Genomic DNA, 24,041 nt, shown 5'->3' on the forward strand with positions numbered 1-24,041 from the left:
ATATTAGGGCCTACTTTTTCTTCTATTTGATGTAGAGTCTCTGGTTTAATTCCTAGGTCCTTGATCTACTTTGAGTTGAGTTTTGTGCATGATGAGAGATAGGGGTTTAATTTCACTTTGTTGCATATGGATTTCCAGTTTTCCCAGCACTATTTGTTGAAGAGGCTATCTTTTCTCCAATGCATATTTTTGGCACCTTTGTCTAATATAAGATAACTGTAATTATGTGGGTTAGTCTCTGTGTCCTCTATTCTGTACCATTGGTCTACCAGTCTGTTTTGGTGCCAATACCATGCTGTTTTTGTTACTTTTGCTGTAAAGTATAATTTAAGGTCTGGTATAGTGATGCTATCTGCTTCACTCTTCCTGCTAAGGATTGCTTTAGCTATTCTGGGTCTCTTATTTTTCCAGATGAATTTCATGATTACTTTTTCTGTTTCTATGAGGAATGTCATGCTACCAAAAGCACTACATAGTTGAACTTTCTATGCAGTAAGTACCTTGCAATGAGCTTTCCTGCTTTTGGGGATTCCTTGACATGATTATTTTATTTTAGTGTTATTTTTCCAGTTATTTCATGTTTTTATAACTTCTCTTCCCAACTAGTCCAATGTTTCTAATTTGTAAAATATAGGTTTTTAAATAGGGGCTCTTAAATCCAAATGGTCATGATGTATTATCTTTAGACTAAATAATATATCTTGCACATATGTAAATGTATACAACACCTGAGACTGAAATAATCTAAAAGCATTGGTGCCATCATAGTAGTTTTTCTTCAACATATATTTTTTTTTAAAAAATCTATGGATATTAGGGTTGAGGGTGTAGCTAGGATATAGTGCTTGCCTAGCATGTGAAAGGCCCTAGGTTCAATCCCCAGCACAACAACAACAAAATTAATGCATATTAAAACTACAACTACTTTCTCATAGTACTCTGAAATATTTTTACATAAAAGAGTCTTAAGGAAATATTGTAGCCATTTCTATAATTTCTTAAAGAATAGTGCTCTTCAACAAATACTTGAAAAAAATGTTCAACATTATTAGCAATTAGGGAAATGCAAATCAAAACTTTACTGACATTTTATCTCATGCCAGTCAGAATGGCAGTCATCAAGAATATAAATAATAATAAATGCTTGATAGGATGTGGAAAAAAAGGAACACTTTTACACCCTTGGTAGTACTTGGTAGTAAATTAGTACAACTACTATGGAAATCAGTATGGAGGTCCTTAAAGGACTAGGTATGGAGCCATCCTATGACCCAGGTAAACCACTGCTTGGTTTTTATCCTGAAGAATTAAAGTCATCTTACTAGAATGGTAACCTGCATACCCATGACACAGCTATATCAATGTTTATAGCAGCACAATTCACAATAGCCAAACTGTGGAATTAGCCTACATGTCCATCAAGCAATTAGACTACATGTCCATCCAAAATAATGGATAAAAGGAAATGTAGCATATATACATTATGGAATTTTATTCATGCATAAAGAAAAATGAATTTATGTAATTTGCAGGGAAATGCATGGAACTTGAGACCATCATGTTAAGGGAAATAAGTCGAACTCAGAAGGTCAAGGGTCAAGTTTTCTCTCACATGTGGAAGCTAGAGAGGAAAAGAAAGGTGAAGGTGGATCTCCTAAAAATCAAAGGGAGAGCAGGTGAGGAAAAGGACCAATGGTGGAAGATGGGGAGGGAGTGGGGAAATGGTGGAGTTGATATTGGTTAAATTATATTGTTATATTATATGCATGTATGAATACATAACAACAAATCTTATCAATATATACACCTATCATGCACCAATAAAAATGCAGAAAAAAGAGTAGACCTCTTATACTTTTCTTATTTTATATCTTCCATTTCAAGTGCAAACCCAAAGTTAATTAAATATTTGATTAATATATGAATAGCTTAAAACCTACCTTATCTGCCAATAATAGTTTTGTAAAGATTTTTTGGTAAGCTGATCTACTTCAAAATTTTCACTTTCTGTTTTGATAGCATTTGTCAGTGCTTTCAGCTACAACAAAGAAAAAAGCTCTTTATTATATTTCATCCACTTGTAACCATTATTCCAATTCATCTGTACATATGTAAATGTATAGGGATTTGCAGCAGAAGCATAAATGTTTAACTAGTTTGTGTATTATTATTTCGTCTTCCAAAATATAGTTCATATAAAAACCTTGGGTCAGAACTGAGAAGAGCCTCAATATCTAAAAATAAATATCATACCTTGAATATACTAGGCAATCAGTTCATCAATTGATAAAGAAATGCCATTAGATGGCAGATCAAGTACAGATTATGCATCTTATCTTCCACCTAAAATCTCATGGTTACAGAAAAAAATCTGTCTATCCATAAAGACTTTGCCATCATCACATCCACACCTGAAAACCTATATTGATAACTATCTATGCCTTTCTATAACAATATAAATGCATAACATAGGAAAATAAGAAAAAATAAAATCAAGAAAAAAGATATACTGAGAATGTATAAAACACATATCTTAAACATATTTTTATAGAGAAATAAAACTGAAGAAAACTATACCCTAAAATCCTTGCAGGAGAAATGTGTCAGTTAAGGGTAACTTTTGGGAACTTTAAGACTAAAGTAAACTGCTCACACTTTCACTGGAAGACAAATGAAAGGACCTAAACAAATAGGAAGACACTGTATTCCTGGATGAAGAAATCCAATTTTTATAAAGACAAGATTTCTTTCAAAATTAATATAACAACTACCATCATATGTAAGAACCAATAAAGATAAAATTAATATAATGATATAATGCAATCACAGTTAAAACAGTAACAGGAATCTTAAAAAAGAAGGTGGCAAACTAATTCCAAAGTTGGCATGAAAGATCAAATCTATAAAAGTATTCAAAAACACTCTAGAAATGACAAGAGAAGGCACTTGTCCCATGACATATCAGAGTTTAATTATTAAATATTATAATGAAAACAGGATAGGACTAGACCAATATGTCAGTGGAATAAATAATCCTTAAACAAGATTACATCACTATGTCCAGCTGCTTTGTGAGAAAGGCAGAATTTAAAGTCAGTAGAGAAATGATGCTGTTTAACTATTAGGCTAACTTTTGGCGGATTATGTATTGAGTTGGAATTCAGTTTTGCCCAAGACACAGCTATAAATTCTAGATATAAAGCCTAGAAATTACACACACACACACACACACACACACGTGCACACATATCACAAAAATATACAGAAAATTATTTTTATAATTTGTACATCAGACAACAGTCACTATCAATTGCCCTTGAATGATCGTTTTTCTTAGAGAATTCCTATACCTAAGAATCAATAACAATAATATCATTATATATTACAAACAATGATCCTAAGAGGTTATTATTTTATGCAAAGCCATGCATACTATATGAAAAAATAAACCTGAAATTTCTCTATGTATAAATAGATAGTATGCTATGAAATAAAATCATTATTGCTAAATTAGACTTTAAAGATGAGATAACATTGTTGGAGAAAATTGTATAAAGTAGAAATCTATAAACCATGACACTTTTTTAGTGACCTGAATCTAAACTTCAGAGTTGGTTCCTCCATTCATGAAAACAATGGCTGTAGTAAGTGAAAAGTTAGAATATTCAATGTCTGTCTTATTCCAGTGTTGGCGTTGTTCACCTATTAAATTTTCCTACACAATGCCTAACATGAAAATTCAAATAAGTCCTATGGTTTTTGTATTTACATCTTAAAAAGCAAACATTTATGGGGCTGGGGTTGCAGTTTAGTGGTAGAGCGCTTGCCTAGCAGGCGTGAGGCACTGGGTTCGACACCTGGCACCACATACAAATAAACAAATAAAATAAAGGTATTGTGTCCATCTACAACTAAACAAATATTTTTTAAAAAGCAAACATTTATTAAGGTGTAATTTCATGTCAAGCTTACTGAGATGTCTTGGTGACTCTAACAGAATTGGCTAGTTAATTAAATAAATACCTCATTAGGTAGGTATTTAATTTCATAGGTACTCATTAGTTGAAAGAGATTTATCAAACTGCCTTTCCTGAAAGAAACTCAGCAGAGAATTTAAACAAGAGGTACAAGTTTGTAAAAATAATTGGTAGGTAGCCCCTTTTATTCCTCTTCAAAATTTATATATCCTTCATAATGTCATTAAATGACTGTTTGGATTAGTCATCCATCATATTTGAATTAAGTCAAAACTCTTAAATTTGACTTGAGATTCATGATCTCTGATATTTTTACTAAAAAATTTATTATAAAAGAGATACACGAGGGTTGGGGTTGTGGCTCAGAGGTAGAGTGCTTGCCTAGCACAGGTGAGGTCCTGGGTTCGATCCTCAGCACCACATAAAAATAAATAAATAAAATAAAGGTATTGTGTCCAACTACAACTAAAAAATTTTAAAAATATATTAAAAAAGAGATACATGACTCTTTTAAGTCCTACTCATTTAAAATATTCTTATTGAGTCATAGGACCAACAATACCACTGATTAGTAAGTAAATTATTTATATGCGTAAAATATCCTGCAGAATGTCTGAAGCTATCTCTTCAGACAGTCTAGTCCTAATTTCTTTTCAGAAAATGGAAATCAAACCATTGTTCTAACTGGTTCAATATTTACAGTGCTAAGGGAAAATATTCTACAATAACTTGATCTGTACTAAGATCTTTTTCTTTCTGATTATTAAATGTTCAGCTCTATAACTAAAACAAAAGCCATTCTCACCTTCTCATACAGCAGCTGAGATAAATTCTGTTGCTGTCTCTCCTGAAAACATTCATAAAATTGGAGCAGCCTAGCACATAATACTTGTTCTTTATTGAAGAGAGGGTGATGGCTGAATTGCAAACCCACAATGTTGAGATCTATTTGGTACATTTCTCTGTGACCTTCCATTTTGCTCCTCAAAGAGCTTCCTAGGTCATATTTAATTGCCTTTTAAAGAAAAATGTGTATACAATGTTAATTTTATGCTATTCCTTTTTAAATTACAAGTAACATGACAATTGTAGAAAAATCAAAAGATATGGAAAAGCTAAAAACAATAATTCAGTCTTCTTTGAAATTGATTATGGCTTAAATTTTTAAAATATATTTGGATTACAGTACTTTAATTATATTGCTATGGTCTATTGCCATCTACCTCACTATTGTTTACCAGTGGAAGTTGTACTTTCAAATTATAAGATGAAAACAAATTTCATGTAGGGACATTATGACAGATATTAACTTTTGGGTCGAGTTTGGTGTATTGCTCATCTGGGTATCAGAGCTAAATGATGACTTATTAAAGCATTGTTTCTAAATCATTATACTGATAGTCATCTGGAAAATTCCACTAAGTTATCTGGATCATTTAAGCAAATTCTACATTAACAAATACTCTTTGTATATGAGACTGTCTCCATCTAGGGGTACTAGATTGTTCCAAATTAGTTGAAGTCTATAGAACTTAAGTTATATGCAAAATGATTCATGCATGTTTCACCCACTATTTTGAATTTAAGCATGTGTATCTGAATATGCATGTGATTGGTTTTTGCGATATAATTTGAGGTGGGTGAATTACTTAACAGGGAGCCTAATCCATTAATGCATAGCCACCCCCAGTAAAAGCCATGACTGTATCCACCTGAGGAGAGCACTGAGCTCCTCTCCCTAGGTTAGTATGGTATAAAATGACACGCTTCTATAGTTTGAATGTTGCTTGTCCCTTCTGAAACTCATCTTGAAATTTAACTGCCACTATGAGATATTAAGAGGTGAGATCAGGTAGGGCCATTAAAGAGGTGATTAGGATTTTGCCCTCATGAGTGGATAAACCCATTCATGTGATAAATGGGTTATCTTGAGAGTAGAACTAATATAAAAGACAGTTCGGCTAAATAAAAGACAGATCTCTTGAAATGTTCCCTACCTATCATCATGTGATGATCTGGGTCGTTTGAGAACACTGCAAACAAGATCATCCCCAGATGTAGTCCCTCAATTCTGGACCAGGACAATGAGACAAAACAAACCTATTCTCTTTAAAAATTACATGGTCTGTGGTACTGTATTATAGTCTATACTACTGTAGTACAGCTGCTGTTATGCTGAAAAAAGTGCTGTCTCACTCCAAATCTGTAGTGGCAGGATCAAGGATCCTCAAGGACTGTAGGCCACCAGAAGGGTGGCTAAATCTCTGCCTCCCTACTCTTTCCTGAGTTGGGAACCTTCCTTACTGGATTTCAGGGAGAATGGCCATAAAGCTTGTTTTTAAAAAATTAATATTTGTTAAGTTCTTATTCTCTATGTAAGGGCCAACTCAGATTCCACCTAAGGGATTTAGTCAATTGGTTACAAACTAGTAAACTGATCATCACCAGGAAAAAAACACCAAGGGGGAAAAACAGCTTCAGTTCTAAACAACTAAATTACAAATGACAGATGCCCATCTGGTTAAGCAGATTAGGAGCTAGATGGATAATAACTATGTTGCTACTTGCTTTAGGTTTCTATTAGAGTGACATAAACCTTTGCCTTTGATTTTGTCTTGTTGAGTACTTACTGATTGTGGTACTCAGGAGCTAGAGGACAGTAACAGATGGTGGAATTTCTAACAACAACCAAAGGAAGTGAGTTTAGACTGGAGAGCAAAAGCTAAAGGTAGAAGTGACTGTAGGCTTTACATATCTGAAGAGGTATCATACAGGTGAAGTACTTTATGAGTTCTCTGTTGGCCAAACAAGGTCAGATAAGTAGAAGTGATCAAGAGGCAGGTTTTAGTTCAATAACAGAAAATAACAAACAATGAGAACTGTGCAACACTGGAATGAATTCTCCTGGGTGGCAGTAAGCTCCCAGACACACTGGCTATAAGCAGTGATTAACTGAGAGGCTTAAAAAGGCTTCTTGAAACAGATAACTGTGTTACACCAAAAGCACAAAGATCAGGGCAACAATGGATTAAAGCCCAGATAAAAGCACAAAATGACCAGACATTAAGGAAATACCACTTACATACACCATAATGGGCATGATTTAAAAGATAGACAATACCAACTATTGGCAAGAATATAAAACAGAACTCTCACAAGCTTCTAGTTTGTGAATCATTTCCTAGAGTCAACTGGAAAACTGTTTGGCCTTATATAGTAAACAGAACACATACAAACTTATAATCAGCATTTGTATTCTGAGATATTTACCCAACAGAAAATATATACACATATATGAGTCAGAATGCATGTGCAGAAATTACACAGCAGTGTTATTAGTAATAGATAATACTGGATGCATCTTGTATCAATAGCAGAAGAGGTAAATAAATAAATGTATTTTTCGTACCATTCTACCTAGGAAAAAAATGAGCAAATTATTGTTGCGCACAACATAGAGTATTTAGTTTATGATTCCATTTATGTGAAATAAGCAAAACTAACAGGCAAGAGTAATCACAGTGGTAGAAGTTATATTAGTAGTTACTTTGAATACTACTCATTACTTTTATCAAATTAGGATCATACGTAATTTTGTATTCTGCTTGTTTTATTTCACATTTTATTTTGAGCACTTCCCCATATCATTAAATATTCACCAAGAACATAATCTTAAGGGCCAATTAATATTTTAATTCAATTAATATTTTAATTCAATTTAACCAGACTTAATATCTTTAGAGGGAAAAATAAAACCACAACTTATAATTGATATTATGAGAATTTCAACCATGATTACAAATAAACTGTTTCTGATTACCTTCCTATATATGGTCTTTAGTGCTGGATTTAAAGATTCCTTGCTTATATTTAGTCTGAAATTCCATGACTGTTTAATAGGTGAAGGTAATGACATTATTTCTCCACTTTCTTCAAACCAACACTTTCCCTATCAAAAATATTTTTAAAATATATTAATTAAACATTCACTAAAAACAAATGCCATACTATCTATGAGTGGTTTAGCTTCTTAGCTGATACACTTGCCTTTTCTAATTTAAGTAGACGGTTTTCCATTTTGTTGCAGGTCTTTTTATATATTTTTGGCTTTCTCTGAACATAGAATCCTTCATCTTCTAAAATGCGTGGTATCATACCTTTTGGCAGTTTACACTGGTTGGCCACTTAATAACAAAACTTAGGTGTTAATTTAAAGTCCCAAATAGAGGAACAAATACAGAAAACTTACATGATTTTAGATCAATACTTCTTATTAATCCAGCATACAAAGAAGTGATTATCCTAAATATGACTCATTAATGACTTAAATATTTTACTGGAAAAGAACATTACCTGGGGAACTACTTGGCACAAAAATATTTGCCTGCTGTTTTTTGATTTGTTCTTGATCATCTTCATACTCTGCAGCTTTTATTTCAATTAAATCTGCAAAAAGGATTTCTTCCATAAAATCTTCATCTTGGCTCTCAGCAACATTTTGTGAATTATCACCAAGGGAAAAGTGTTTGAAATAACTATCATTTACTGACTTCTGTTGATATCAAAAAGAAAAATAAGTCTATATCCTTGTCCCCAATGGTCAATATAAAGATAAGTGTACTAGAACTTTACTGTGATAGTTCTTTCTGATTCACCTCACCCAGACAAGTGCTAGCTGAAACTCTTATAATGAAACTTCCTTGAGAAATTAATTTAAGGCTTAGTATTACACAACATGATTTTTCAATAATCCATTTTTGCAATTGCCCAATGAAAGACTGCTGAAATAGAACTAACTTAATCCTCTCCTGTCCTATGGAAAATGCCCAGAGATACTGGACCATTATATATCAAGTATGATAATCTAAAGTTATCAGACCATATGGTCTTAACACACCCCCCCACCTTTCTTTTTAATCATTCAAAGAGCAATATTACCCAAAATTATGTGGAATAGACATATTTCCTTGAAGATATTTAAGAAAAAGAAAGAAGATTTAACATGGAAGCCTATGATATGTGTATGACAAACTATAACATATGTGTTATGTTATCTATATATGTGCATACAGATTATAACATATAGACACAGTATCTTTAATAATGTATCATTTGAACAGAGTCCCAAAGACAATATGGGATAAAGCATGAGGATAACGAAGAATCTTCTAGGCAGAAATACAGGTACAAAGACAATAAGGCAAGAGCATGTTGTGAGGAACAGAAGGACATTCATGTGGTGGGAGGTTAGGTGAAAGGGGGAAAAGGGAAAACAGGAGAATTGAAATGAAGTCAAGAGGCACTAAGGGGGACACAGCATGTAAACCTTGAAGGCTCCTGTAAGAACTTCAGCTTTTATTTCAGAATGGCCTTTCTCAGATTTTTAACAGGATCACTCTGACTATTGTATGGTATGGAAAACTGGTTATAAGAGCATCAGTGAATTCAGAGGGAGACTATGACAATGGTCCAGAAGATAATTTATGGTGACTTAAACTAGGGTGATACCTATAAAGGTAGAAAAAAGTGAGTCAGATAATGGAATATTTTGAAGGTAGCGCCAACAGGATTTGTGATGAACTGGATTTGAGGCATGTGAGTAAAAGAGGATCCAAGGATGACACCAAGTTTTGGCTGAGCTATTGAAAAACTGGAACTGCCGTTTACTACTATGGTTATTTATGTAACCTCTGTGTTTTTGCATGTATGGGCATAAGTATAAGAAAGATAAGAAAGAATGACAATTAGTGCTTATTTTGGGACAGTGGGGTTTCAGATGATTTTCATTTTATTTCTCATGGTTTTCTGCATTAAGTTTTTATAGTTAACATTTTTATTTGTGAACGTTTTTATTTGTTCAAAATTTTAAAAGACAAGGTTTTCATTAAAGAAAAAACAGTTAATGAAAAAGGAATGAAAAGACTAGAGGAGAATGCAAAGAAAAAAATGGAAGAGATTGGGAAGTAAGTAAGAAGACAAATGGGAGTCCAAGAGGAATTGAAAGGAGGACCTTGGGGATGCAGAAATGGCTGAGAGGTGTCAGAAGATGTTAGGTGGGATGATTGGGAATAGGACGTTCTGGGTGGTGGGGGCCTCAAGAGAACTGTGGAGAGATTTGAAGGTTCAGAGGAACTGGAGAAAGTTCTAGCAACAGGAGCAAATAGGGGGGCTAGTGAGACTGACAAGTCAGGAGAGGACAGGGAAAGACTGGTGAGACTAATACTGCAGGAAAGGGCAAGCACAGAGCAGCAGTAGACTGAGGAGTGCGAGGGGGACTGGGAAGGGTCTAGGAGTGGCCTCTGAGGGATGGAGACTGGGGAAACTATCAGGGCTAACAAAGATCATGGAGAACAACATGAAGCACTTAGAAGGCAGAACAGCAAAGGAAGGAAACACAGGCTTTAGAGCTTATGCTCCCCAGCTCTATCAGTGCTCAGCTCTCTGCGCCCAGGTTCCCTCACCTCAAGAGTCAAGATAACAATAATACCTATCTCTCAGGGTTATGATGAGACCTGAATAACACAGTCCACTTTGAAAACAGTATATCACTGGGTATCTAGTAAGCACTCAATAAGTGTTGGGTATTATTATTTTTATGAACAATCTCTCTTTTCAAAGAAAAAAGGAAGGCACAATAATAAAAATGTCATCTCTCATCCAACCAATACATTTTATACATTTAAGAAAGAGTTGCTTTTCCTGATAGCAAGGATGTGGGAGAGAGGGGAACAAATCCAACCTGCTCTGACGACTGGTCCAAAGCTGAGCCTTCTTCACCACTCAGAATGAAAAATGAAAGACCTTCATCCAACAAGACTTCAGTCTGTGGGTTTTAAACAATAGTAAACCAGCATTCAGTGTTTAAATGAAGACCTTTTCTGCTTAATAAGCAAAGAACAGCAGGAATGAATTATTTTTTATCAAGTTATATTTAGCTTCCAGTCTTTTCAGTTCATGAGTTTTTAGTTGTTTTTTTTTTTAATGTTCTAGTAACTTCAATAAAAATCATTAAAGTAAGTCAAAATCTCTGTCCTCCCAAACTATCTTCTTACTTTAGTCTGAGAATTAAGAGCACTACCTTGCCTTGTAGCTTGATCAAAATGCTGATACTGGTCAAATTTCCCTCTACTGTCAAGTGTTCATGGATGCAGACAAGCACCACCTCACTGCACAGTCTGGTGCCATTAGAAGTGACTAAAGTTTTAAAAGTTCCGTAGTCTTCATTAACTTGCTGATCAATACACCCTGTTTTTCCATACTGTAAAGTCTGACTCTTTGAAATATAAATCACATTGCTTCTTTCTCACAGAAGCATATTAAAATAAACTGTTTTAAGAGGGGGTTGTTAAGGAATCAATTCTGTTAATGAGGTAAAACTAATAGCTACTAGGAATCAAAGAATTTTTGAAAATGTAAAATGTGAAAATTTATCTTATATCCTGTTGTATCTACAGTTTAGCTGTCATGTTATCTTTCAGTGTGTCACCTTGCAACAATGCTGCATATATTCTCAATATGTATTTTTACTTCCATCATCTCTGCTCATCTTAAAACTACTTCCATTATCTCTGCTCATCTCAAAACTATTGTCAAATACTTACAATGAAAATTCTTTTGAGCCCATTTCTCTTTCTTTTTACCTCTTTTCTTATACTCAATGGTTCAACCTCTGCAAACATTTTGTTAGTCATAGTTTTTATTATTTTTAATTAAATCCAATTTAGGTATACTCTTATTCATATGTTGAATTTAAAATGTGCACAAACATCATTTTTAATCTGCTTTTATTTCTAACTTAGTTAAAATGTTTTTAATTAAGCACCCAAGAGAGGCACTGTGGAGGAGATAAAGATGAATTAAAAACAACAAACAAAGGGGCTCGGGTTGTAACTCAGGTACAGTGCTCGCCTGGCATGTGTGAGGCACTGGGTTTGATCCTCAGCACCATATAAAAATAAAATAAAGGTATTATGTCCACCTAAAACTAAAAATAAAACAACAACAACAAACAAACAACAACAATTCTTACATTTTAAAATTTGCAGATTTAAATACTCTAGTGCTTGTGGCAGAAGTTACTAGCTGTACATCATTGTTTTTTTTTCTCCTACCTCTAATAACAGAACCTATTTTTAGCTGGATGCCTAGACACTGCTCCCATATTCTCTACTGGAAATGCTGTGTGCAGTCTGCATGTCTTGTCCCACAAGATTAACCTGCAATCCTTTGGTTATTTGCTCCTCCCTTTTCTTTGGCTTGCAAATGAAAACAGTGGAGCCATGCCATGAATTTAAGAGATGAAAAGCACATGTTGAAGACAGCAGAACTCCCCCATCAGCCTGAACAACTTATTGTTAACACCAGAAAGAAGAAAAGCTTCACTCTTAAGACATTTTACTTAAATCTTTTTGTTACAGCTACTTAACCTATACTTTTAATAATACAGTTGCCCAAAATGAATTGTTTTGTCATTCATGTTTCAAGTATGCAATCACATACTGAATTTTAGAACAAAATCTGTAATTTGGGGACCATCTATAGTATTTTTAGAATAACTAATTGGAAGGTCAGAAGGCTAAGGTGGCTCTAGGACCCTGAATTTCTATAAGTAAACTGAAACACAACTCAGCATGAATGATCATATCCTAAGAAAATGAAACTCAAAGTTTCAATCAGAAACTGCCAGCTAACCTCTCAATAGGATGTGAAGGCTACTGTTCCACTTTAATGTTTTCTTTGCCTTGTATATTTTGTGAAAGTTCTACCCTCATGCCCCTTTGGTGGAGCCCTAACTACCTGCAGTCTGGAGTTGCCTAATTCATGAACTGCTTTTTGCTCAAATAAACTCTTCAAAATTTTAATGTGCTTAAGTTTACCTTTTAACAATAAAAATTAATATAATTTAAGGATGAAAGTAAGAAGAAATAGGGAATGTCAAGAAGAAATAGGGAATGACTGCAAATGGACATAAGACTTCTTTTTGGAATGATGAAAATTGCCTAAAACTAGACTGTGTTATTGATTACATAATTCTGTAAGTTAAATGAAAGTCATTGATCATAGGGTTAAAATGGGTGAATTTTCTCTAGAAAAGGTATACATCCATAATGCTGTTTTATAAAGTTTTTTTTTAAAAAGTTATTCACCTTAAACCATTGATATATTTTAGAATCAATGAGCGTCTCAGTTGAAGATTTTTCCCCTTGGTTAATCTGAAACACAACAAAAATAAATTTTTATAAAAATAAACATAATTATGCTCATCAATAATCTGTCCAAAATGAATAAATCAAGACTTCTCAATATTTTTCTTTTTAAAAATATATGTATGTATTTCCCTTAAATGTCACATAGAATTACTATAACGAAGTCACTTAACATGTCTTTGCTTTAGGTTTGATATCACAGCAGAGACTAAAGGAAAAAAAAACAGGAAAGAACATAAAGGCTTTTAGACCTAACGAGCTCAATGGAGGCTGGGGGTGGGGGTAAGTGATAAAGGATTTGCCTAATGTATGTAAGGCTCTGAGTCTGACCCCCAGCATTGCAAAAAACAAAGCAAAACAAAAATGAACTGAGCTTCAGCTTATTATTCAGGTCATTATGTTACATGTTTCATTTAAAACAGTACATTTTTTTTGAAAAAACAGGAAAATTTTAAAAAATCTTACCTTAGCATTTTTCAGTTTTTCTCTTACTTTGCCTCTCAGTGTCTCTATAATGTTTTGATTTTCTTCTGTATCTAACTCTATCAGAAAATAAACATAATATAGAGTTCATAACATTTTCTTTTTTATAAGTTTTTAATACACTTTTTAAAGTTGTCAATGGATCTTTATTTTACTTATATGTGGTGCTGAGGATCTAACCCAGTGCCTTCCACATGCTAGGCAAGTGAGCCACAACCTCAGCCCCCATAATACTTTCTTATAATTAAACATCAATAACATCAAGAGTACCTGTTAAATATCTGAACTGCATGCATTTCTAAGCATCATGACAACTATGAAGACTAGGTCATTGCCCCATGAGAGCTCAGAACCTAAGACCAATGGATGTCCCTTGCATCTCCTAATCTGGAATCAAAAAATTATCTATGATGAATTTTGCTACTTTTGTGACTTCTCTTTTTGTCACTTTCCTTTTCTGATTCTTCAGACAAACTAACTTTTATCTTTTTCCTGTTGGGAAAAAAAAATCCATGAGAACAGTCATATTCTATATAGACTGTTCTGTGGAATATACAAATATACAGATATCAAAGCTGTTTGATTAAACTGGAAGAAAGGAATTGAAGTAGGACAGAAGAGGCTGGGCACCTGAGGAATTTTCAAAACTACCAACCACAATAACCTCTGCAGACATCCTGCTGATCTGACAGGAGGAGAAGCTTAATTATGGCAAGGGTGTTTTGGGTGGGGGTACCAGGTCTGCTGCAGAATCTGAAAGGTAAAGAGGTAAATCTCTAGGTACCTATTTTAAGTACTTAAGTCAGTTTTGTAAAATCAATGTAATACTTCTAACCCCTACTTCAGCAAGCGCTTAGAAGAAATAAATCAGTCTTTAGGGACACAGAAGGCTCGAGCCTTCTGTGTCCCTAAAGACTGATTTAATAATACTAATTAAGTATTATTATTTAATAATACTAATTAAGTATTATTTTCTGCTCATCCACTGGATGATCTACCAGATGTATTGAGAAGGACAAAGGTCACAGTCCTGGACACAAGAAGGAGGACCTGCTGGTCATTTTGCCTAACACTGTGTCTTTTCTTCTCCCTAACTAAATACTGCATGGGTGGAAGTAAAGGGTAATATATATTTAAATTACAATAGGACATGAAAAAATTTTAGTCTCAAATATAACATTCCTTGGAATAATTTAAAAATAATCAGTCCCTTTGTTTACACTCTATTCCCAGATTTTACAATGGCACATGACATATAATAGATGCTCAATAAACATCTGTTGAATGAATGAACCGGAGGTCAACCATTATTTATTTTTCTCCCCAAGTCTTGGCACTTCTTAAAGCAGGTTCTGTTACCTATGTATGTTTAAGTTCTAACAGTCTCAAGCACTAGTGAATTCTCCATGTTTTCAGAGAAAGATGGAGAAAATAGAACTTATTTTATTATATGCATTGACTCTTCTATGTATTTCTCTACACCAATCTTGTATTATCTGGTAAATTTAATTTACACTTAAACTCATTCCTTAAGAAACTGTGTTCCTAGCTGAAACTCTACCATAGGAGTAATCATTTATGATTTTAAAAATAAAAATCAAGAATATCAAAATTGTGAAATACTTAATGAAAACCTTTTGAGAGATGTGTGTCTTCAATTTCTTCTACTGAACTGGTAACTGTCTCTTCTGAAATCTGCAAAAATTTTTTAAAAAGCAAAAAATCACAAAGGATTAACTTGCATCTTTCTGTTTTGTCTTTGAATATCTTTTATGTGTTCATCAACCTGTTGACCATCATCTCCTTTAAAATGCATTTCATACCTTTTGCCTGTTTTCTTAAATTACATCTTTTAATTAACTTATCCAAGCTCTCTCTATATATATGGTGGAACTTTAAGAAATTGCTCTTTGTAATATCAGAAAGTATCTTTTAATAATAAAATCCACAGGTTAACTCTTAGTGTTCATATATTACCTACTTCGTATATCTTCTAGGAGAGTCAAATGGGATCAGATACACATGAAAAGAATTTGAAAATTCAACACTACCAACCAGTGTTAATTATTACTTGATTACTCTGTAGCATTTGACAATGTTAAGAACCCTTACTGTCTGGAAACTTTCCATATTCTTGCCCCTCTATTCTTAAATTTCTTATTCCCTGTATTCTTTAATGGTCATGCTTCTCTCCATAGACTACAGGTAGGTGCATTCCAAGGCTGTGGAGAGTGCATGGCTTCCAAAATCTGTGTCTCCAGCCTTGAATGCTTTCCTGAGCATCGAAACCATATTTCAATAATTCTAGTTGAATGTTCTACCATAATTAGAAGTTTAGTATGTTAATAGTAAATATTCTAAAGTAAACTAAACTAGCAATGTTAAATCCTTTGTAGTGATATGGAATATACTTTTCCTGTTAACTTTAAGACATGTAATTTCAAAGACTATTATAGCTGCTATAGCTACTATTTAAATATATATACTAGTTAAAAGAACAATTATCCATGATAACAAATTACTATGGAGATGGAAGGAGAGCAAGAAGACACACATCAGCTTTACCATCATATTTAAAACATGGATTTGTGTCAAATGCCAAAAAGCAAGATACTAACATGATCGTGATAAAAACATTATTATGATAGAAGTACAGTCTATCAACTTTCTGAAAGAACTTCCAATTATTCTTACACCATATTTTAAAATTACTGAATAAAGTCAACATGAACTAAGATGTTCCCTTACTTCTTATTCAACTTTTAATATCTTCCTTAAGATAATTAATACTACCTAATTCTATTCTTGACCAAGAGATAGCAACTCTTGGAGGTATGATGAAACATCAACCCTGAAAAATGACTGACAGAGGTCTGCCTTTAAGTCTCAATATTTTTGCCCAACAATCCTATTTTAATAATTTTCCATCTCCATTTAGAAGGCAGGGACAAAAATATGAATCTTAATTGAGTTATTCTAAGAGACAGGTAAATATTTGTCCATATATGTTTCAATAACTAACTAGACAAAAAAAAATTTTTTGGTCCTGGGGATTGAATCCAGGGGTGCTCTGCCACCAAGCAATATCCCCAGCTTCTTTATCATTTTTTATTTTGAGACAGGGTCTTGCTAAGTTGTTGAGGTTGGCCTCAAACTTGTGATTCTGCTGCCTTAGCCTCCCCAGTCACTAGAAATGTAGGCGTGCATTTATACCCAAAATTTTTTGAGCAAAGCAGGAAACAGATTGCTGGCTGGCTGAGACATGAATATATGGATATTTAAGTTGGAGGATAATTAAATAAATACATAAGTAAATCATCTCTAAAGCTCCCTATTCTATTACTGACAGACTTAATAAAAGAGTATAATTCGTACCTAATACCTTTCCTATTAACATATGAATTAAATGATTTGTATATAAAACTAAACATATCACATTTATCAGGATTATTCTACAATTAGGTTATTTAGTAAAATCAAAATCCTTATAAACTACTTTCTAAAATCACAAAATCTGTACAGAATTACAAAATACCCAGAATAGCAAAAGCAATCTTGAACAAAAAGAGCAAAGGTGGAGGCATCATACTGATTTTCAAAAGATACTCTACAAAGCTCTAAAGTGTCATAAAAACATGGACCAATGGAACAGAACAGAGAGCCCAGAAATAAATCCACACATTTACAATTAATTGATTTTTGACAAGCGTACCAAGAACATACAATGGGTAAAGGATAATCTCTTCAATAAACAATGCTGAAACAACTGGATACCCATATACAGAAGAATAAATTTAGCCCTTCATATCATGCTGTATGAAAAATCAACTCAAAATGGATTAAAAATGTAAATATAAGACCCAGGCATGTGGAACTACTAAAAGAAAGCATAAAAGAAAAGCTCCATGCATTGGTATGGGCAAGGATATTTAAGATGATCCCAAAAGCACAGGCAACAAAAGCAAAAATAGACAAATGGGACTAAATCAAATGAAAAAACTTCTGGACACCAAAGGAAACAATTAACAGAGTGAAGAGACAACCTACAGAATGAGAGAAAATATTTGTGAACTATGTGCATGAGAAGGGGTTAAAAATTCAAAATATATAAGGAACTGATAAACTCAATATAAGAAAATAAATAAACTGACTTTTACAAATGAACAAAGGATATGAATAGACATTTCTCAAAAGAAAACACACAAATGATCAATAGGTATATGCAAAAATGCTCAACATCACTAATCATCAGAGAAGTGCAAATCAAAAACACAATGATAATCATCTCACCCCAGTTAAAATGGCTAATACCCAAAAGATGAAAGGTAACAAGTGTTGAATAACACTTGTACACTGTTGGTGGGGATGTAAATTAGTAGCTTCATTATGGAAAAGAACATGAAAGTTCCTCAAAAAATTAAAAATAGAACTACTACAGGATCCAGCAATCCCAAAAGTGGTGTATGTGTGTGAGTGTGTGTGTGTGTGTGTGTGTGTGTGTGTATGTGTGTGATAAATGAAAAATATTCTTAAGAATGATTATCATGATGCTAAAAGAAGACTATTGTGATATTTAAGATAAACTTATGGTGTTTAAAAATATATACACACAAACACATGAGAGAGATACCTGCACTCCCCTGTTCACTGCAGCACTATTCACCATGGCCAAGTTGTAAAATCAACCTAAGTTTCCATAAACAGATGAATGGATAAAGAAAATGTGGTACATTTATGTAATGCAATACTATTGTTTTAAAAAGAAGAAAATCCTGTCATTGGTGACAACCTGGATAGAACCTAAAGGATAGTATGTAAAATAAGTCAGTCACAGAAAGACAAATACTGTATTATCTCACTCACATGTGGAACCTGAAAAAAGTGAGCTCATGGAAGGAGAGAACAGAATGGTGGTTACTAGAGGCTGGAGTGGATGAGGACAAGGGCTGGTCTGGTAGGATGATGGGAGAGATTCAGAAGATGATGATGATCAAAGACAGGAGGAACAAGATCAAGAGACCTGTTGTATTACATGGTGACCAGAGTTAATAACAATGTACTCTATTCTTGAAAATTGCTAAGAGAGTGGATTTGAAATGTTCTTGCCACAAAAACAAGTACATGAGATAATGCATATACTAATTAGCTCAATTTAGCCATTCCACAATGTATACAAATTTAAAAACATGTTGTACATAATAAACATTGTCAAATAAATAATGTTTAAAAAGAACAACAAGAAAAGAACAAAAGGAAACCTTAGTTTGATTGGCTTAATAAAATACTTGAATACAAACTCATGATTTTATTAAAAACTGCAATGAATTATTTTTTCCCTTAAGGTTTTAAAAAGTGAAAAATAGTGGAGGCATTTCGTTTCAGTAGTTCGTGAGGGGAAAAAAAAGCTGATGAAAAGTGTTGCTTGATAATTAAAATGAGTTACCAAAGGAGATTGGGAAGCCTGTGCTGTTTAGTGGATGAAATTATAAAATGAATTCTCGTTTGCCTGGAAGGAAGCAGGGAATGATTTTAATGACCTCTGTAAAGCTAATTCTATCCAATACTATGATGTCCACATGGTACACAGGCTGTTTAAGATTCAGAATGTTTGGCAGAGAATACAAAAGCAATTGAATAAAAATGTAAACTGTCTTCAGGAAAACATACCTCTTGGTAAAATGCTCTAAGACATTCATACTAGAAATCTTTATAAACTCCATTAATACTTTACCCTTTTTTTAATATTGTCTCTTCTCTTTGAGATCTTTTTCATGATGTTTCTTTCATATCCACTTTCTAAATAAATGAAAAATATTCTTAAGAATGATTATCACGATGCTAAAAGAAGACTATTGTGATATTTAAGATAAACATGGTATTTAAATTTTCTGATTTAATAGAAACAAAACAAATAAATATTCCCTTTAGTTTTTTTATATTTATCATTTTCTCACCCTTTAGTATCTAGCAGAAATTCTGGTCAATGTAACAAGACACAAAAGAAGTAAAAGAGAACTTTAAGAAATGGAAGACAAAATTATCATCATTTGTAGATGATAAGTTTTTATATATGAAAACTCAAGAGAATGAATCAAAAACATTTAGACATAATAAGAAAGTTATCAAGAGGGAGAAAATATGTAGCAGTCAGCATCTTCCCTGTGGGAGGCCAACCTTATGGGTGACTGAGTTACACTCCCCAGCTGGGTGCTGAGGCGCTCAGTCACAGAAATGGGTGTGTCTTGCTACAGCCCCATGGGTGAAGCTATGCTCACCTGTTCCTTTGTAATATAACCCCTTGCCCTGTTTAGGATAGAATCTTCCATGGAAGTGCCTTGTGTGTGTCCCCTCCTCTTACTGTGCCCTTGGGTGTGGCCTACCCAGGTGTCAGTCAACCTGCTGACAGTGGACATCATGAAGATAGACTCAGCCCCCTGAAACCTGACCCCTTGCCTCATTTGAATAGCTTCTCCTCAATAAAAGGGGTCAGCGGTACTCTCGCTCTCTCTCTCTTTCTGACCCTTAAGGTCAGAGGAGCTGTCACAGCAACCCCAAAGAAAAAGGTATTTGTGTCTCTTGTGTGGTTATTTCGTGCAGCCCAGTTAGCCCAGTTTAACTAGAGTGACCCCTGAGCCTTTTAGTCGCGAGAACAGAAACCCGGCACTTCCCTGTATACTAATATAATAGGAAAAAATCACTTTCATAACATCGACTTAAAAACATTCCAAAATACCTAAGAATTACTTCTTAAAATATGTTGGAATTTCCTTCCTTGCAGAACTATTAAACTTTACAGTGGGAGAAAAAGCAGAGTTTGACTAAATATAGAAATACTACACAGAGGCATAGAGATTAACTAAAAGGTCATTTTAATCATACTAATGTGAAATAATAGATATCTGAATTTTAAAAATGGATGTGGAAATGGAGAATGGGAATGGGTGTTAATGAGATACTTAGGTGAAAGGTTTGGAAGTATTTAAAAAGACTGAAGCATTTGGAACAGAATAGAATCAAGTCTAAGTTAATTTTTTTATTTGTTTAACAGTTAAAAAAAGACACTTAAACAGATTGGCTTAATGATTTTGTGTGTGTGTGTGTGTGTGTGTGTGTGTGTGTGTGTGAGAACTATGGGGATCAAACCAAGAGCCTCACACATTTCATGCAGGTGCTCTACTACTGAGCTACAGTCCGAGTTGTTTAAAAATTTTTTTAAGTTTAAGATAGGGTCTTACTTAGTTGCCTAGGCTGCCCTTGAACTTGTGATCCTCCTGCCTCAGCCTCCTGAGTAGCTATTACATACACGCCACTGGAATAGGATAGCAAGAAAACTGAAGTTTGAATTTACCTTCCATTCTTCAAGAACTTCTGAAATGAACTTCCAATCAATACCTGGCTTTTTGATGCTTATGTATTGAGGTGACCAGCACCCCCACCAGGGTAGGTTCCTGCTCAGAAGGTGTGAGCCGCCTGGGAAATAAAAAGTCTGAAATAATCGGTGAGAAATAAAGACTGAAACAGAAATTAGATATGAAAAGCGGAGTCTTCCAGTCCTGATAGAAGCTAGAACTGAACAACTGAAAAAAGACTCCATTTCTTTATTTAAGGGGGATACATCAAAGGCAGGAATAAGGTTTCAGGGGGAGGAATCTGGGGTGCTTGCTTCAAGGTGTGGCACAGGTCTTGCAGTAAAGAGGCTGATTGGCATTTTGGCAAGCCACACCCACCTCCCAGAGGCTGTGTGGCTCCAGCAGGTCACCCCATCTCTGGTGATGTGCTGAACTTGAAATGGAGATAGGCAGGATGTCACATGAACCCCATGGTTCATGGGAAAACTTTGGGTTTTGCCAGTTACCAGTTTGAGAATGCATTTCTCAAACAAGCAAGCTTGCTACTGGGAGTTCCTGATACCATACTTTCTTGCCTAATGGCATTAACATCACTTTAGTTCACGCACAGTTCATGGATGGCTTCCCACACTTAAATTTTTTCTTCTAAACTAGAGAAAATATTAGCAGTAGTATGACCTAAAGATAGTAAAAGTGTAATAATTAATCAAATTATCAAATAAAATGTTCAAATTATCAAAGTGTAATAATTAATCAAATTATCAAATAAAATGTTATTTTATTTGATAATTTGATTAATTATTACACTTTGATAAGAAAATATTTATCCTTTTTTTATAAGAAAACATTTATCCTTTTTTTTTGCACACCTGAGGATGTTCCTAACCTATTCATTTATTATTCCACATAAAAGATAAATAAATTATTATACACAAAATATTGGATAAAATTACAATATTAGATAAAAACTGCATTTTCTCTACTGAAATATCCCTTTTACAACAATTCAACTTTCTGTGTTAGAAAACTGACTCCAAAAGTTAAACCCAATATTCTCTGTGAGGATATTGCTAATTTGCAATTCCTGTAGCTAAAGGGTAAAGAAATTGACTATTTTGGGGTCAGATGGCCTATAAGTCCACAGCCAAAGCATGAAAATTAAAGCTAGAAATTCATTTGGGCTTTTCTGATCCTCAGCTAACAGAAGGCAATTCTATTTGTACAAATATTTCCTTTCTTGCCTGGCAATGGGAAAACTTTGGGTTTTGCCAGTTACCAGAAGTACTATATATCATGATGAGTCCTGAAACAAAACTTCCTAAAGACTCTTTTATGTTTTTTGCAAATTTAATATACAAACAAGAATATATCATGGGGACCTTTGAGAAACCTAAAAAAAAAAAAAAAAAGAAAGTTGCACAGGAGAACTACTCCTAGAAGGGTTGGCATAAGAAAATATGCCCCTCAAAGTCCAACTTGTAATTTTGGAAGCATCTATCTAGTAATGATGCCTCCTTGGAAATAGATATAATAGAATATAAAAAGTTTTACAAACAGGGATGTTAAGCACAATAAATTTTATTGTAGGTTCTTTTTTATTTGAAATTAATGTAATTAAGTCAAAGATGAAACCAAAAACATTACTTTCCAATGACTATGAAGGTTAACATCTCACACTCTTACACAGTCTTTAGGATGGAAGCCAGCTTCTGTAAAACCAAATAAAACAGCAATGTAATCAGAAAAATAATCTGAAGAACAGCTTGTTGAGGGTAACACAACAAAATAAGCAGCAATTGCCTAATTTGAAAGTCTTTCATATTTACAAATTAAAGAAAATATTAAACTAAATGAATGGAGGTTTGTGGAGGCCAAAATGACCCTGCCAGCTTTATTTCTCTTTCCACATTCATTTTTGGCTCCACAAGTACTCCTTGCAGCAGTGTAATTCAAGATAAAGGCTACAAATACAAGTCTGTATAATTTTCAAGATGTATTTATAGTCTAGTCTACCACATAGTTTTCTTTTTTATTTTTTTTTGTGGCAGTGGTTGGCAGGGTTACCAGGGATTGAACTCAGGGGCCCTCAACCCCTGAGCCACATCCCCTACTTTTTTTTAGAGATAGGGTCTCACTGAGTTGCTTAGCACCTCCCTGTTGCTGAGACTGCCTTTGAACTCGCAATCCTCCTGCCTTAGCCTCCTGAGTCCCTGGGATTATAGGCGTGTGCCCTGTACCAGGTCCCACATGGGTTTCTAACTCAATTCTGGGAGTATAAGACTTATGCAAGATCCTGACTGGATCTTCAGTTTTGGAACAGAATGCTGAAGTACTACCTACCACAAGGAAATGTCTTCTAGGATTCAGCGGACTTCTTTTCAGCACAATTTTCAACCAGATTGCTTCTGTCACACAGTTCGGGTTCACCAGTACTACCAGAATAAAATCACAGAAAAAAAACTAGTGTATAGAATGATCACAAAAATGCATTTGGTACTACTTACTAATGTTTCTCTGGTTAATTTTAAGCTAAACAGAAATTTCTTTTCCCTTATTTTCCTCCTAGCTCTTGTTGGAAATCTTTCTAAATCTGCCAATGAATGAATGCCCTCTCCTTTCATAACACAACTAAATTCAGTCCAAAGTACATTTGTCTTTATCTGGGTTCATCTATTGTCACATACTCTGATGAAAGTCTCACTCAAAGGTATGATAAAAATTAAGACAATGGATTACATTTTGTCAAAATAAAAATATTAAACATACAGAATCAGTTACCCTTTACTGGCGTGAGGAATGGAAAAATAGAGTTCAAAAAAATAGGGCTGAGGATGTGACTCTGTGGTACAGCTCTCGCCTGGCACATGTGGGCCCTGGTTCAATCCTCAGCACTACATAAAAATAAATAAATAAAGGTATTGTGTCCAACTATAACTAAAAATATAAATATAAAAATAAATATTCTACACTTAGCTAAGTGTGATATAGCAGTATGTTACAGCATTCTGTGAATAGCATCATGACTT

General features: G+C 34.0%; 1 protein-coding gene across 1 annotated transcript in view; it reads right to left on the reverse strand.

Annotated features, from left to right (window-relative positions):
- The window catches only part of Cc2d2b (coiled-coil and C2 domain containing 2B), a 96,717-nt gene extending 75,630 nt beyond the window's left edge, over positions 1–21,087 (reverse strand). Inside the window, 11 exon segments of the mRNA XM_027930308.2 lie at positions 1,941–2,038; positions 4,783–4,992; positions 7,798–7,926; positions 8,025–8,161; positions 8,331–8,529; positions 10,717–10,810; positions 13,122–13,189; positions 13,649–13,725; positions 15,301–15,361; positions 19,398–19,462; positions 21,015–21,087. Coding sequence (XP_027786109.2) covers positions 1,941–2,038; positions 4,783–4,992; positions 7,798–7,926; positions 8,025–8,161; positions 8,331–8,529; positions 10,717–10,810; positions 13,122–13,189; positions 13,649–13,725; positions 15,301–15,361; positions 19,398–19,462; positions 21,015–21,021 — 1,145 coding nt within the window. The 5' untranslated portion in view covers positions 21,022–21,087.
- Positions 21,088–24,041: the final 2,954 nt, after the last annotated feature.

This window comes from Marmota flaviventris, chromosome 4, assembly GCF_047511675.1.
Source record: "Marmota flaviventris isolate mMarFla1 chromosome 4, mMarFla1.hap1, whole genome shotgun sequence".
Classification (NCBI taxonomy): domain Eukaryota; kingdom Metazoa; phylum Chordata; class Mammalia; order Rodentia; family Sciuridae; genus Marmota; species Marmota flaviventris.